This window comes from Apis mellifera, linkage group LG16, assembly GCF_003254395.2.
Source record: "Apis mellifera strain DH4 linkage group LG16, Amel_HAv3.1, whole genome shotgun sequence".
In the NCBI taxonomy this organism is placed as follows: domain Eukaryota; kingdom Metazoa; phylum Arthropoda; class Insecta; order Hymenoptera; family Apidae; genus Apis; species Apis mellifera.
Window position 1 is genome coordinate 5,005,476 of NC_037653.1, and position 14,634 is coordinate 5,020,109.

A 14,634-nucleotide genomic window follows, 5' to 3' on the forward strand; every position below is an offset into this window, starting at 1 on the left:
ATAAAATAAAATAAATTTTTATATTCCCCTTAAGCTAATCCACCCTGCTTTCTCATCAAAAAGACAGAAAGAAATTTTCTTGATCGATTTTGATAACGATCGATTGTTCGAAGATTATTTATTATAATTTTCAGTTGGTAACAAATTTCCTCTCTCTTTTTCTAGTGAGAAATTCTAGTGAGGAATTCTAGTGAGGAATTCTAGTGAGGAATTCTAGTGAGGAATTCTAGTGAGAAATTCAATAAAATATCGAAAAATATTCGCCCCTGGAGGAAAACTAGAAACGAAACGTTTAACACTATTCAGTGATATCTGTTTCTCGAAGTAGTACCTTTAATTACTTTCCTTCCACCCCGCCTTTTAATTAATGTCTCCGCCTCTTGCGTGGCTGTCTCGACCCGGAGCTCGAAGAAACTATCGTGAATGCATAATGCATTTCACGAGGCTTCTTATTTCTTTCTCTCTCTCTCTCTCTCCGCTTCCTCGACGCTCGGACGCACCGATTTTCTCCTTCTCATCCATCCTGGCTTATTTTCTTCCCTTCCTTTTTATTCCACATTGTTTCTTTCTTCCTTCCCCATCACTTTGTCTCGTCCTTCTTCTTTCCTCTCCTCTTCTCTTTTTCGACGAGAAAAGTATTTAGGATATCATGGAAATTAAATTTTTCTTCTATTCAAGGGAACAGATATTGTTATTCTTATATATTTTTTAAAGAGATGTCTCCTTTTTCTTGTTCATTATTTTTTTTTGTACTAATAGATTTGATTAGTACATATATTTTTCCTTCGTGAATGATTATTCCATTATATTATATTTCATAATGTATATTCTATAATGTATATTATATCATATATGCATTATATATATTATATTCTGTTTTTCCAAAATTGGTAAATTTCTACAATTTTTGATGATTTTATTAACATAGATACATATTCAGACGGAATATTCATTTCTACGTTATTACTTTTCATTGCCGAGTTACAAGGGACAAGTTTTATACTCCGTACATAACCTTTCTTTCGTAACTCAGTCACGGTATGAAACACGACGACTGGCTGACTTTCCACAAGAATCGATATCGAGAGAAAGATAGATAGATAGAGAGAGAGAAAGAGAGAGAGACTATTTGACCCCGGAACTTGTTAATTACGAATTCGAGGAAAGTAATTTGAAGGATGATGGCGAGGGAAAGACGACGCTCTAAATCACAGGTCTGGGATTCGAAAGAAGTTAGAAACTTTCGTTATGCCGTTTATCGATTCTGTCCGACTCGCTCAACTTCGACGTTTCCCTATTTATAAATGTGTTTCCACGTATCATTCGAAGAAACTATCGTGATTCGATGGACGTGTATCCGTTAGAAAGAAACAAAGGAAAAAATTTATTAAAAATTTAAATTTTTCAAAAGGAATTTCGAAAACAAATTTCGAGGAAATTGATTTTTTCAAATCAGAGAATTTCATCGTCAAAATTTTTACAATAATCGTGATAATATTATATTTCTAATATGTTTCTTTTTTTAATTTAAAAATTATATTTTTCGATTCCGTTTATTATAATATTTTGAAGAAAAAGTATAATTTCCTCTGAACAAGAAAAATTAAAAATTCGAAACGAGACATTCGATATCGAGGATTCCTTTGTTACCGACCATTTTAATTTTCGATCACGGAATCGAGACATCAATCGTGGTTGCGTTCGAGCGAATAATCGATAATAAGTTCTCGAACGCTTCGCTGTCAGGAAATAACGTCTCGTGGCAAACATTTCCTTTCTTTCCCTTTGGAGGAAAAGATGTTATAAATATTCATCGACGAATTAAAATCGTTCGAGCCACTCAACGTGGGACAGACACTCGAGGGATTGAGATATTCAATTAAGAGAAGGATTTAATCGTCGCGATTCAGAAATGTACCGAGGGAAAGAGATTAATCTCTTTGTGGATAACCTGTTAGGATCTCTTAGGCGAAGAAGAAGAATAAAAAGTGTCGGATTGCAAATGAACGTTCGTGAACTATAATCCATCTGTCATTTTCGAGTAAGTTTGATTATAATATTTCGACGTTGATATTTAGAGGTTAGGTTTGTTGAAAAATTGAAGAAATTCAGATGGGAGAATACAGATACTTGTATTCGTGGGATCTTTGTTAAGTTTTTATTTCTTAGAAAGAATAATAGTATTGTTTACCATATAGATATTTTAATCCACTTAACTTAACGTAATTTAACCTTATCTAATCCAATTTAGGCCCAACATTTAACCTAATCTAACGTAAGCTAGATTTGCCCGACCTAGATATTGATTCGAGATTAAAATTGCTTTATGTTTATATCAGTTGTAATCAAAATTTTGATCATATTTTTTTAATCTATTTTTAATTATTATATTTAATTAGTAAATAATGGAATATAACACATAATTAATAATCACTGAATTAAAAAAAGAATTTAGTACGTTCATATTTAATTTTGCTTTGATAATTCGTCATAATAATTCGATTAATGTTAATATTGTTTAAATTTAAAAAAGAAAAATTTGTTTAATCTAAGAAAATTAGATCGATTTTTCATCGTCGAAAAAGTTTCTGAAGCGAGTGAAAATAAATCGAAACTGCATTGCTCAGCATTTATAAAATAATACCAGAAAACAAAGATAACTTTCTTATTTTTCTATTCAATACAAAATTCGCTTTCGTTTATTTTCATCCGGTGAAATTTCATTTTTTTCAAAGTTTTATCCGTAAATTCGGAAGTTTGAAGAAGCTTTAGGGCGTTTCGTTTTGTTTATCGATAAATATGTTAATCGGACGTGAACCATTTTATCGATGGTGAAATATGCATCGTTGAATAAATATTTCCTCTCGATTAAACGAAATTTTGAACAAATAAAAAGTATGAAACAATTTATCCATTTTTATTTTTTTTTTTTTTGGAAACATTCCAAAATTAATAATATCTCTGGAATTTCGATGTTTCCACGTTATCTTTCAAATTATCGTATTAAATTCCATTGTGTTTTATATCATTTCAAAAATTTGAAACATTTATTTTAAATTAAAATAAAAAAAAATTATATTAAAACATATTTATCTATAAAAATGCACATTGTACAAATAATATATATATACATATTTCACTTTTTAAACTCAACGACGACTTCTAATCGACAAGTCACGTCGATCAGAACTTTGAAAAAGCTTGCGAGAAAAATGGAATACGTATTAAAAAAAGGAAGAAGGAGAGCAATTTATATATACACAATAGACTCTCATTATTCGAATAACTCAATATACGTTCTATTATTCGTATGCTCTGTTGTTATCCGCACAACGTTTCGATGTTTACATACAATATACTACAAGTTACAACGTAAATACAATGTATTCAGACGTGATAAACACTGTGTTTCCACTTGGGTTAAACGTAATCGTATCGATTCAGTGCGAAGCGGAGAACGGTATCGCGATGGCACGTAAACGAAGACGTGTAGTTTTAACTATTGAAAATCTAAAGAAAGTGGTGAAAGTGCGACGAAATTAGCAAGAATATATCATGGTGGATGGTTCGACGGTAGGAGGCGCAACGGAGACGTAATTCTACTGCGCAGTTGCGTGCGGTAAAAAATTTACGCGACTTAACGGCCGAAAAGATACGGTTAGAAAGAAACCATCAGTTTTCTTCTTCATTTCTACTTGAACAAATGAAGGAATGGAAAGGAAAGTAATCGTTCTGTTATACGAACGTTATTTTGTCTCTCTTTATTAGTTCGGATACAGGGAGTCTCTACTGTATATAGGTTTTTAGAAAAGCTGGAAGGAAAGTGCGGGACGTGAAAAGGATTGGTTGAACGTGGCAACTCCTCGGAATAAGCGACGATGAGAAAATATGCTATGTATCGCCGCGGGTAGTTCGCACACTTTGCTGAATTATCTTCGCCTCAAGATACCCCTCTCCCCGCCTCTCCCCGCCTCTCCTCGCGTGACGTTCGTTTCATTTTAATTTCTGCCTTCTAGTACGCGATCCCGCCGTGTTGTTAACCCGAATTTTTGCAAATCTCTCCATCTTCCTTTCCTCTCTCCCCCCAATGTGTCGAGCCGGGAAATGTGATTTTTTTTTTTTTTAATAATCGATTTGAAAATTATCTTAATTCGGAAGTGTTTTAAACGTATCGAAATCGTATAATTTGTAAATATTTTGATTGGTGTTTTCGTTAAAGAGGGATACGCATGGGAGAAGAAATTAATGGATGTTTTATCGGTTATCGGTTTATTGGTTTCTTATTATACAAGATACGTTTCGAAGTCGTTCGAAATTACCTCTATGAAATATCCCCGACGTTTCTCGTCTGTTTCGTGTACCGTTCCCATACAATTAGGTCGTTCTTTAATACGTAATTCTAAAAAGAAAAAAAAAAGTGAATATTAAAGGAGAGCTTTGAGGAGTCTTGATTAAAAGCAGCTGCAGCTCGCTCGTCCGTTTCTTTATCATTTTTTTTTCCGCGAAAAATATGAAAATTTATTTTCGAATCGTGAAATTTTTCTTAAAATTGCGTTCTACGATTTTTGAAAATTTTTGACAAGTGGATCGATCAATAATCAGAGACAGTTGATCGGATAATATTGAATCAATCAATGGTCTGCAATTGGGCAATTATTGGCCGATCAATTATTGGTCAATGATCGATCAATGATCATTCATTGATCCATCGATAGTGAAACGGACGATGTGAGTTTTAATTATAATTCTTTAGCTTTTCTTTGAGATTCACTTTTAATTTCAATTTTACAATTTGGAACGATGGATGGAAATTAATTGCACAAAGCGTGTCGTCATTAGTGAACACGAGCATACACGAGAGATATGGGTCGTGTATAATATTAAATTTATGTTCTAGGTCGGGAGCATGAAAGTGTTCGACTTTTTTTGTTTTCTTTTTTTTTACAAGCGTTAAATTTCCCTTATTTAGTAGAGTGTGCGCATTAACGAGGCAGATTCCGCGGAATAAGCAGAGAAATTTGCATTACAACGACGGAAAAAAGGATAACAGCTCGGTAGACAATAGCTGGATACGGGTAGATAATTTGAACAGTTACGCTCCAGATAATAAAAATTCGTAGCTTGCTTTCGAAATTTACAGCTTCCATATTTTGCTCATTTTTCGCTCCCTCGATACAGAAGAGAAAGAGATCGTGGTGTTTCGAATTTTAGAGAAATTTTTTCGACGAGATAAAATTAAATATTATTTTTATTATTATATTTCAATTAAATTGCGATAATAAAAAATTATACAAATATAAATTTAAATTGCATTACCGGTCTGGTGTAAATTTAATGGAAGACTACGACTGTCTACGACTTACATAACAATTTTAATTAACGATGTCTCCAAGCGACAACAAATTAATTCCTTTGAGTGCACGAAGCGTAGATGTGATAATCTATGTATATATATATATATATATATATATATATATATATGTATAGGATCTTTCCTGATGAATTAGGAAAATTTTGAAAATTTAATTCTACTCTATAAAATAATAATAATAATAATATTCTATTCCTCGAGTTAAAGAATAGAGAAAATTTAACAAAAAAATCGATTATTTTATTAGATTGTATTTCGTAACGTTTTCCCCAAATAGCGAGTGTACATCTAGTACTTCCAGATCGGTAAAATCTAGGGTTTTTTTATCGTAGTTCAGCGTTTCTTCGAAGATAGCGCTGTTTGTACATCATCTCGTTTTAGTCGATAAGTCAGTTTTGCTAACGATGAAAACAATTTTCTCTCGGTTAGTCCAGGCTACGTAATTTTCAATATCGAATATTTATACGATTTTTATTAACTCATTATACGATATTTAATGTATTTTCAAATCATAATTGAAAGTATAAATATATACTTCTTTAACGTGGACTCTGCTGCAAAACGAAAGATCTTTTAAATAATTTTAAAAGATCGCAGAGTGGAGAATTTGCAACTTTTTGCAGAAAACAACTTCTTTTTCAATTAAGGCCGAAACTTTGCTCGCCTTTTTTGAAAAAAAAAAAAAATCAGGGAACGAAGTTACGAATTACTACTCGTCGTCGTTGTCGTTGCTTCTATTGACATATCGACAGACCCTGCGAAGGAAAGTTTCACAACATGTTGAAGTTTCGAGCGTCGGGGCAACGAAAGTGCACTTACACGGTGAGACTTTTCTCGGCAAACCAGAGTTTAATGAGTAAATTTCGAGACGAGCCATCTCTTCTTCTACATTTTCGAGAAGTTACTAAGTGAAATTATATATATATATATATATATATATATATTTCTTCTACTAGAATTTATAATTTAAGAATATTTAAACAATTTTTCTTCTTCTTCCAGTTTATAAATTACTGCATGTAGTAAAAAAATAATACCGTAGTATTTGCAAATTGGACATGAAAAAGGAATGATAATCGCGATTTAAACGAAAGGGAAGGATTGAAATTCGAGAATTCGTGAACAGACTGCTAGGAAATTTCGTTCTAATTGAGGTACAAATCTGAAATTTTCGTTGCAGGTTAATCCAGGCAGTAAAGCGGCTCAACAGGGGGTGAGAGAGGGTGATTTAATTAGCAGCATAAATGGAAGAACTACCAGGGATTTAACGAACAGTGAGGCGCATGCACTCTTACGAAACGCCGGTGAACATTTGAAACTCGGTTTGAATCAGTAAGTATCCTCTGGTGATTTCTCGTGTCACGTGACATTTCCCAAATTCCCTATATTCTTCCTCCCTAGTTAAACATATATATATATATATATATTAGAACCGAGTTTTCAAAGAAAGTTTTCTTTATGTGTTCTGATTTGCAGGGAAAATATTGGCTCTCCGAAGAGACGAATTTATAGAAGTAGTTTGCAGGAAAACACCACCACTGAAATTCTCACTAGTAAGTCTCTGGTTCTTTTTAACGAACATACAAAGATAATAATTATTATACGATCGTGTATTTCTTTTTTTTTCAATACAACGCGTTTTAATATCGATAATACGAAAATTGGAAAAATTTTTTCGATGTTTAATTAATATTTTTTTCTTAACCTCTTTTTGCGCAGAGACGACGACGACGACGAGAACGACCACGACCATATCGAACACACGGATCCCATCCACAGACTCGAAGAAGAACGAAGCAAGTGAGTGTAAACTTCTTACAATCTTCTCGCCTATTTTCACAAATCGAACATATTATCACTATCGTTGAAATTAATAGAAACGTAACTTTTCGCCATTTCCAGCGATCTGCTTTGTTCACGTTGAAATAAAATCGTACTTTGTCGAGCGACACGCGATGTGTATTTTATCCCATCGTTTATATACGTATATGTATCGTCGAGCAGGTATAAAATTACACCATTTATATACTTCAACACTTAGAATTACCAATCTACCCAATCTATCCAAGGACGAAAGTGATAGATAAAAGAAACCTGAATTTTCCTGAGCGTTAATATTCAGAAAAAAAATAGGAAGAATTTACAAAGCTTGTGTCCAGTCTATACATAAGTAAATACCCACAACATTTTTATCGTTGCTTATTCTGTACATTTTTTATTTCAATCGTATCTTTTTACAACCTATTACTTATAGAGAACAATTTTTCACGCGTATTCTCCAACTCGAAGAACAGATGAAAATCGTTTACCGACCGAGAGAGTCGTGATGGTCAATTAAGTGATTTGGTCGATCGAGGATGGTCAGTAGATTTACGGTCTCGAACGATGATCGCTGGTGCGTGGAAAGAGGGCGTGACGAGCAACCGTCGCAAATTGACCGATCGTTCGAATTCGAGACAATGGGGGCCTTAAATTAACGCGTCGACAAACCGTCGCGAGCGGAACACGAAATTGTTCTCCTGTCTCTCGAATCGAGACGTTATCGTCACGCGACGATAATCAAACGGACTTGAAGCGGCGCTCACAACATCGAATACATCCTCTAATTCTCGATTATCTCACAATCCTTTGCGCTCGAAATGGGAGAAAATTATTCTTTTTGAGGTTATGTTGCTTTTTATTACAATTTATTATTCCATTAAAAGTGTATAACTAAATATCGATAAAAGGAATTAACATTGTGTTTAATAGAGTAAAAAAGGAGATAAATAAATAAAATATATAAATAAATAAAAAAATAAATATATAGAAAAATAAAATAGAACAAAAGGAAATCAATAAATACGTAAATACAAATGAAAGGAACAAATCAAAATATCGAGTGTAACGTTAAAAATATACGACGTTTCTCGTAATCTCCAAAATTAATAAAAAAGCAGTACATCGAATATATTCGTCGCGTATTCGCAAAATTGCTACTTGTTCCCGACTGAAAAAAAAAATTATCGTGATTCACGTATACGAATCATTAACCCAAAGTGACTTCGCACTCGAGTTTCTCCGTTCAACAGGGATCCGTTTCGATCGAATTCCGTCCAGAAAGTTTCAGACACGCTTCTCACGAACCCCGTGAAGCGCGTAACTTGCGCATGCAGCTCGAAATACCCGGGTCGAGGCATCGTCGAGGCATCGTGCGACGCAGCTGGATGTGTCGTGCACCTGCGACCACAAGGATGGATGGAGGCGCTCATCCGTGCACGGCGAGGTGCCGCACCCTCTCTCCTTCGCCCTGCAAGGCGACCCTCTTCCTCTTCCTTTTCCAACCGATTCGCCCAGTCCTCCAACGATCTTCGAGCCGGTCAAACGGTTTTCCACCTCGTTTCGAACCCGATCAGTGACAGAATTCGTCGGAAACCGCGTGGAGAAAGCAAGCTTTCTCGTCTTTGCAAGACGAGAGACAAGGAATTGTGTTGTTTCATTCATAATGGACGAGTTAACGATTTTTAGAAAAAAAATAACCGTTTATATAGTAACTGTAAAAATGTATACGTAAAATTGAAATTTGGCGCGGAAAAACGAAGTTAATAAATTTATCAGAAGTTGAGAAACAGTAGATATTTGCCGAGGAAAAGAAGCGTCATCCAAACAATTGTCATCTATCGCAACATTGAACAGGATTTTTGGTTGTTCGTTCACGCCGCGAAGCAGATATATTTCGATCGATGAATTTCGCGGCCAACTTTCGCGTCGTATTATATCGGTGAATACGTTGCAGTTACGCACTCGAATTACGTAATTCGGGGCGTAACGAGTTGTTCGATCGATCGAAAACGGATATGCTTCCTTCGCTCGCAACGCCCTCCGATTCTAATGGCTCGCGCGAAACAGGTGTCGATCCTTCTCCCCCCCACCTCCCACCTCCCAAAGCATCGACGCGACTAACGACCCGTGACGAAGAGAATTCGAGGAAAGGAGAAGATAATTACATCGAGATAACGTTGGAGGATAATATACGAATGGAAAAAAGGGAAGTAAAAACGGTATCGCAGTAATTTATAACCGTTTGCGATTCTCTACGATATTTATTATATTTATTTCCATTTTTTTTTAAATATCGCTTCACGAATAGATTCCTAACCTTTTTACGTATAATCTTATAAAACGTAGAATTAAATTATTAATTTTAGTTTGACGGTCAGCGATAATTCGTTAAGAAATTGAAGATGAAAAATAAGAATAAAATAGATAGATGAGAGCTCTTAATGAATTAAGAAAGGTGAAAGATATCAAACAGATATTTTATCGATTCTTGCCCTGGCAAACCGAGGATGTATCTTGGCAATTACTTTACCATTAAAACATCGAAACACGAAACAACAAACATAGGCTTTCTTTTTTACACGTAAAGAATACATGAAAATATTAAAAGTTTTACACGCGTGTGAAATAATTTCGAATTAACAAATTCACCAAACGGTAGAAATCGTACGGAAGCTTGGAAAAAGAGTTCAAAGAATTGAATTGAAGATTTATAATCGACAGTGCTAGTAAAACGATAAGAATGATAAAATAACTCTTTCCAACGATCGCGTGCCTCGTATATTGAAAAAAACTCCCCTTTTCCGATATTTCGATAACCAAACAAATTCCTGTACCCAACGAACATGAGATTCCTCGACACCTGTTCCCGATGTCTCTCCACCGCGGAGGAGGACGCGAGCCTCGCCCCCGCCCCTCTTCTCGCCCCGTCCCCCAACGAGCCGAGCAAGAAAACATCGTCCCTCGCCCCTCGCCGAGGATCTCGATTCCTCGCCGTGCTCCGTTCCCTCCGCTCCTCCTTGAACCTCCGCGAACCTCGATCCTCGAGCCGTCGCAACGCGTCGAGAAGGAAACACGAATCTACGAGCAGAGGAAGAAGAAGAAGAGGAGGAAGAAATAGGGAAAACGGAACGATGGAGGATTTGAATTCGAGAGGAGAGAGGAAGTGGTCGATTCGAGGTGGGTTAACCGAGGGAGGGGAGGAGGAGGGAGGGGAGGCGTTGAAATTTCTGATCGAGCCCCCTCCACGGTTCAGGAGCGACGAAACCTGGGGAGGGGGGAGGAGGAGGAGGCGAAAAATCTTGGAGGAGAAGTTGAACACGTTGGATTTGAAGAGGATGAACACCGTCGCCATTCCTGCGCTCGATTTTTCCCGATCGGTCGCCGCCATTTTCGACCACAATGGGGGACAATCGGCGGTTTCGCGCTGCAACGGGGGGGGAGGAGGGTTGAGGATCGATCTGTGCTTCGTCGGCGCGCCTATTTTGAAGCGGGGTAGGGGGAGGGCGGGGGAGGGTAGTGTCGTCCTGTTGAGCGAGGGGAAAAGCGTGCGTTTCAAGGACGAGCAGGAGGAGGCGATGTTGGGGGGGATCGATGGAAAAGATGCACGTGTTGAGAGCAAGTTCGATCCGCCACGCTTTGACGTCGCTGTAGAAAATGGTAATAATGGAATTCTATGTGATTGATGATCGATCTCGAGTAATGGAACAATTTTGCGATTTTAAAAATTCATTCATTTTTTTTTTTGCGGGGAAAAATTTTTAAACGTAATCTGTGTTTTTATTTTAAAAGATCTTGCTTTAAGATTTTCTTCCGGAAATTGATCCATCACGAACGATCGATATAATTTTTTTTTTTTTCGGATTATTCTTAAAACGAGTATTTTTATTAATATAATAAGGAGGGGGAGTTGATTAAAATCCTGCCTATCAGCGGATCCAGTCTAATGGTTCTTGACCCGGAGGAGAGAATCGTTCGAGAGAAGTTTGCCGCGTTTTAGGAGGTTATTAGGTTATTGAACTGGTTATGATTAACACGTTTTACCTCGTGCAAAATGCTTGGTAAAATGGAGCGTAAAATTGCAATTAAAGTAAAGATTAAAAAAAAAAAATAGAAGATTTCAGCAAACAATATATATATATATATATATATATCTTCATTAGGGTAAATGGTCAAAGTTGCAAGTATAAATTATTCGTTTAGGAGCAATGCACAGGAATTAACGTGTTTCCAGTGTTGCGAAACACGTTTATACGCGTTCTTTATCGCGCAAGTTAATAATTATAATAAACTCGTCCCCCGTTAATGGGCTACCAGCGCAAATATATTAATCCAAGCGTTAAAGCGGTCATTTCATATCATTTTGGTAGGATAAAATTTAAAAATAAGAGAATTACAATTAATTTTACGATCTTTAATCGTATATCTTTGCTTTATTATTATTATTTAAATTTTTATACACGAAAAAATTTTAATTGTACCGAATCGATATTCTTTCGAAATCGAATAATTTATATTAAATGGTTCGGAAAATAATTTTCTTTTTTTTTTTTCATGACAAAGAAACACAGTCGAATTCGACAAATTTAATCTCGTAGCAATTTCTCGAATCGTGTTGTTCGTAGGTTCGTTTCGATCGATGTCTTTATTTCGTCTTCGTCAACTTTAACCGGTGTTTCGAAACGTGACTCGTCTTTAATATTAAAATTGTCGGAATGAAGTCTTCAAAATCATTAGCCTTTTTCTCGTTTCAACAGCATTCTTATATTTTCGATAAAAATAAAAAAAATACACCGAAAATTGGATTTCCTTTTCGATCTCTCGCGTCTTGGTTATCACACGTGAAAAACGAAACTGCGTGAATTTTTCTGAAGGATAAACCATGAAATATAGCCAACTCTCGAAATGTATAATAACAATACGGTTTAGAACGAAGTTGGCTGGATAAACGTCCGATACTAGCATTTTCTTACAAATAAACCGTGAAGTATAGCCAATTCTCGAAATGTATAATAAGAACACGGTTTAGAACGAAGTTGGCTGGATAAACGTTCGACAAGTAGCATTTTCTTACAAATAAGCCGTGAAGTATAGCCAACTGTCGAAATATATAATAAGAATACGGTTTAGAACGAAGTTGACTGGATAAACGTTCGACTAACATTTTCTTACAAAACCGCGAAGTATAGCCAACTGTCAAAATGTGTAACAATAACGGTTTAGAACGAAGTTGGCTGGATAAACGTTCGACAAGTAGCGACAAGTAGCGACACTCATGTGAAAAAACGAAATTTTTTCCGAATAGCCAATATCTTTCACGTGAAATCATTATTGCAATCGTTGAAAAATTGCGTTCGATCTGCCGGATTTATTCCTAATCAAAAAGATGGATAAAAGAGGAGGGAGTTTGATACGAAATATCCTGGTTCAATTAGAAGAATGGAAGAAGGTTTCTATATCCTTGAATCGATGAGTTTCGGCTTATATATGGGTATATACGTTATTCTTTTATCGGAATAGAATGTTTGGATGAGAAATTGTTAGTGAAAGGTTTGAAATGGGATCGGTCGTAAAATGCACGCGTGCGATATTTTTAAGTTCAATTTGTTGGAGAACGTGAATGATCGTATCGGTTCATTTCGTTTAAACGACCAACGTGCTACAACGTGATTTTCGTTCGAAACACCATTTTATTACGCTTGATTACGTTTCAATCCGATTTGCGACGCGAGAAAATTATTTCAAGGAAAAACTTTGATCATTTGTGTCCTGTTATTTATGGAAAAAAAAAAATCGAACTTTTCGCTGCATTTCTTTATATATTCATCATATCGCATCTCAATTTTAAGGTTATTTTAATTTTTCCAAGATTTTCATCTATTCGAATAATTTCCATTTATGATAGGACGAATATTATTTTTTACATTACATATTCAAATTATTCCTTATAAATTTTTCCACATTTTTTCGAAGATCTCTATTAAAATTTATTGAACACGAATACTTCCCATTCAAAGCAGCGTAAATTAACAAATCAACAAATGGAACAAAGGAAGAAATTATCGTTCAAATTTTTATCCTAGTCTTTTAGATTTAATCTCCAAAGAAGCTACATAAATTTTTTGCACATTTTTTTCAGACACTTCTACTAAAATTTGCATTGAATTCGAATGCCCCCTATTTAAACAAGAAATAACACAAAACACGAACAAACAAAGGAAGAAATTATCGTTAAAAATTTTTATTCTGATCAGATCTCTTATTGCTTGCTACATTGAATGCAGCTATTTACACGGAAAAAGGCGAACAAAGCACGGAACGAACGAAGGAAGGAAAATCGGTGACGCGTGTCGGTAGAAATTATATAACGATCGATTAATGTGGTAATCGAGGGAGGAACGAGATCGTACGAGGAATCCCTGAGCGGTTTCGAAGGCAAAGGACAAAAGATGGGAGCGCGGGCTCGGCCCCCTTGGGCCATGACGCCGCGACATAACAAGCCGCACCTAACCAACTCCCGTTAACACGTACCCTAAACGTCCATTTTATTCCATATCGTGTTTGCCACCGCAAGGAAGCGATTGTTCCTGTAATCGCCGATATGCCGCGCCACTGTACTCGATCATATTACCGAAATCTTGATCAAAATATCCGCATTGAGGTAATTATGGAGAATCGAATTTTTCGAACGATATTTATAAAAGTATATACATGTTGAATTTTAGCAATCTTGGAATTATCGATAAAGTGAATCGGATGATATTATTGAAAATATGGAAATAACGGAATTTTTGAACGATAAAAGTAACTAAAGTATGTGTACATGTCGAATTTTGGAATTATAAAATTATTTGTAAAATTGAGAATATGAAAATAAGTAGAAGAAAATTTTCGAACGATATTCGGTAAAAATAACTAAAATATGTACATGTTGAAAAAATGAATTGGATGATATTTGTAAACGATTTCACCAGTGATGGGTAAAGTGTAAATGTATAAAATATTCAAATGAATAAATTATCAGTATTTTCTATATTTTTTAATCTCTAACGTAGTTATTTATCATTTATTATTTTGAATATATATATGTATATAGAAACAATAATCTAGATTTCTTTTATTTTATATAATAATTCAATAATAATTACAAGTATTTTCATCATCTAACTTAATACTTACTAAATATGAAAAATCTTTGCAGGGCTTTTCGAATATTCGAAATCGGAAAAACACGATCCACCCTTTTTCACGAATAATTTCTCCCTTTTACCCGATTCTTTATTCGAGTAAAACAAGAAGAAAGGAAAAACTATCCGCCTCGACATCCGATACATTGATGGACGTCAAAAGAACGCTTGCAAAGCCATACCCTTGCAGATACAATTTCCAATATCGCGAGAGAGAAAGAGAGAAAGAGAGAGAGAGAGATCTGTACGAAATTCAAT

The 14,634-nt window shown here is 35.3% G+C and overlaps 1 protein-coding gene across 32 annotated transcripts in view; it reads left to right on the forward strand.

The window, feature by feature from the left end:
- The window catches only part of LOC409655 (sorbin and SH3 domain-containing protein 1), a 110,837-nt gene that overhangs the window by 37,329 nt on the left and 58,874 nt on the right, over positions 1–14,634 (forward strand). For 31 of the 32 annotated variants that reach the window (XM_026445799.1, XM_026445802.1, XM_026445811.1 and 28 more), the window contains exons 2-4: positions 6,552–6,703; positions 6,848–6,924; positions 7,091–7,171. In XM_026445799.1, the coding sequence (XP_026301584.1) occupies positions 6,552–6,703; positions 6,848–6,924; positions 7,091–7,171 (310 nt within the window). Of the gene's footprint in view, positions 1–5,914; positions 6,194–6,551; positions 6,704–6,847; positions 6,925–7,090; positions 7,172–14,634 lie in introns of those variants that run through there. The other variant, XM_026445807.1, reaches the window with a different exon arrangement.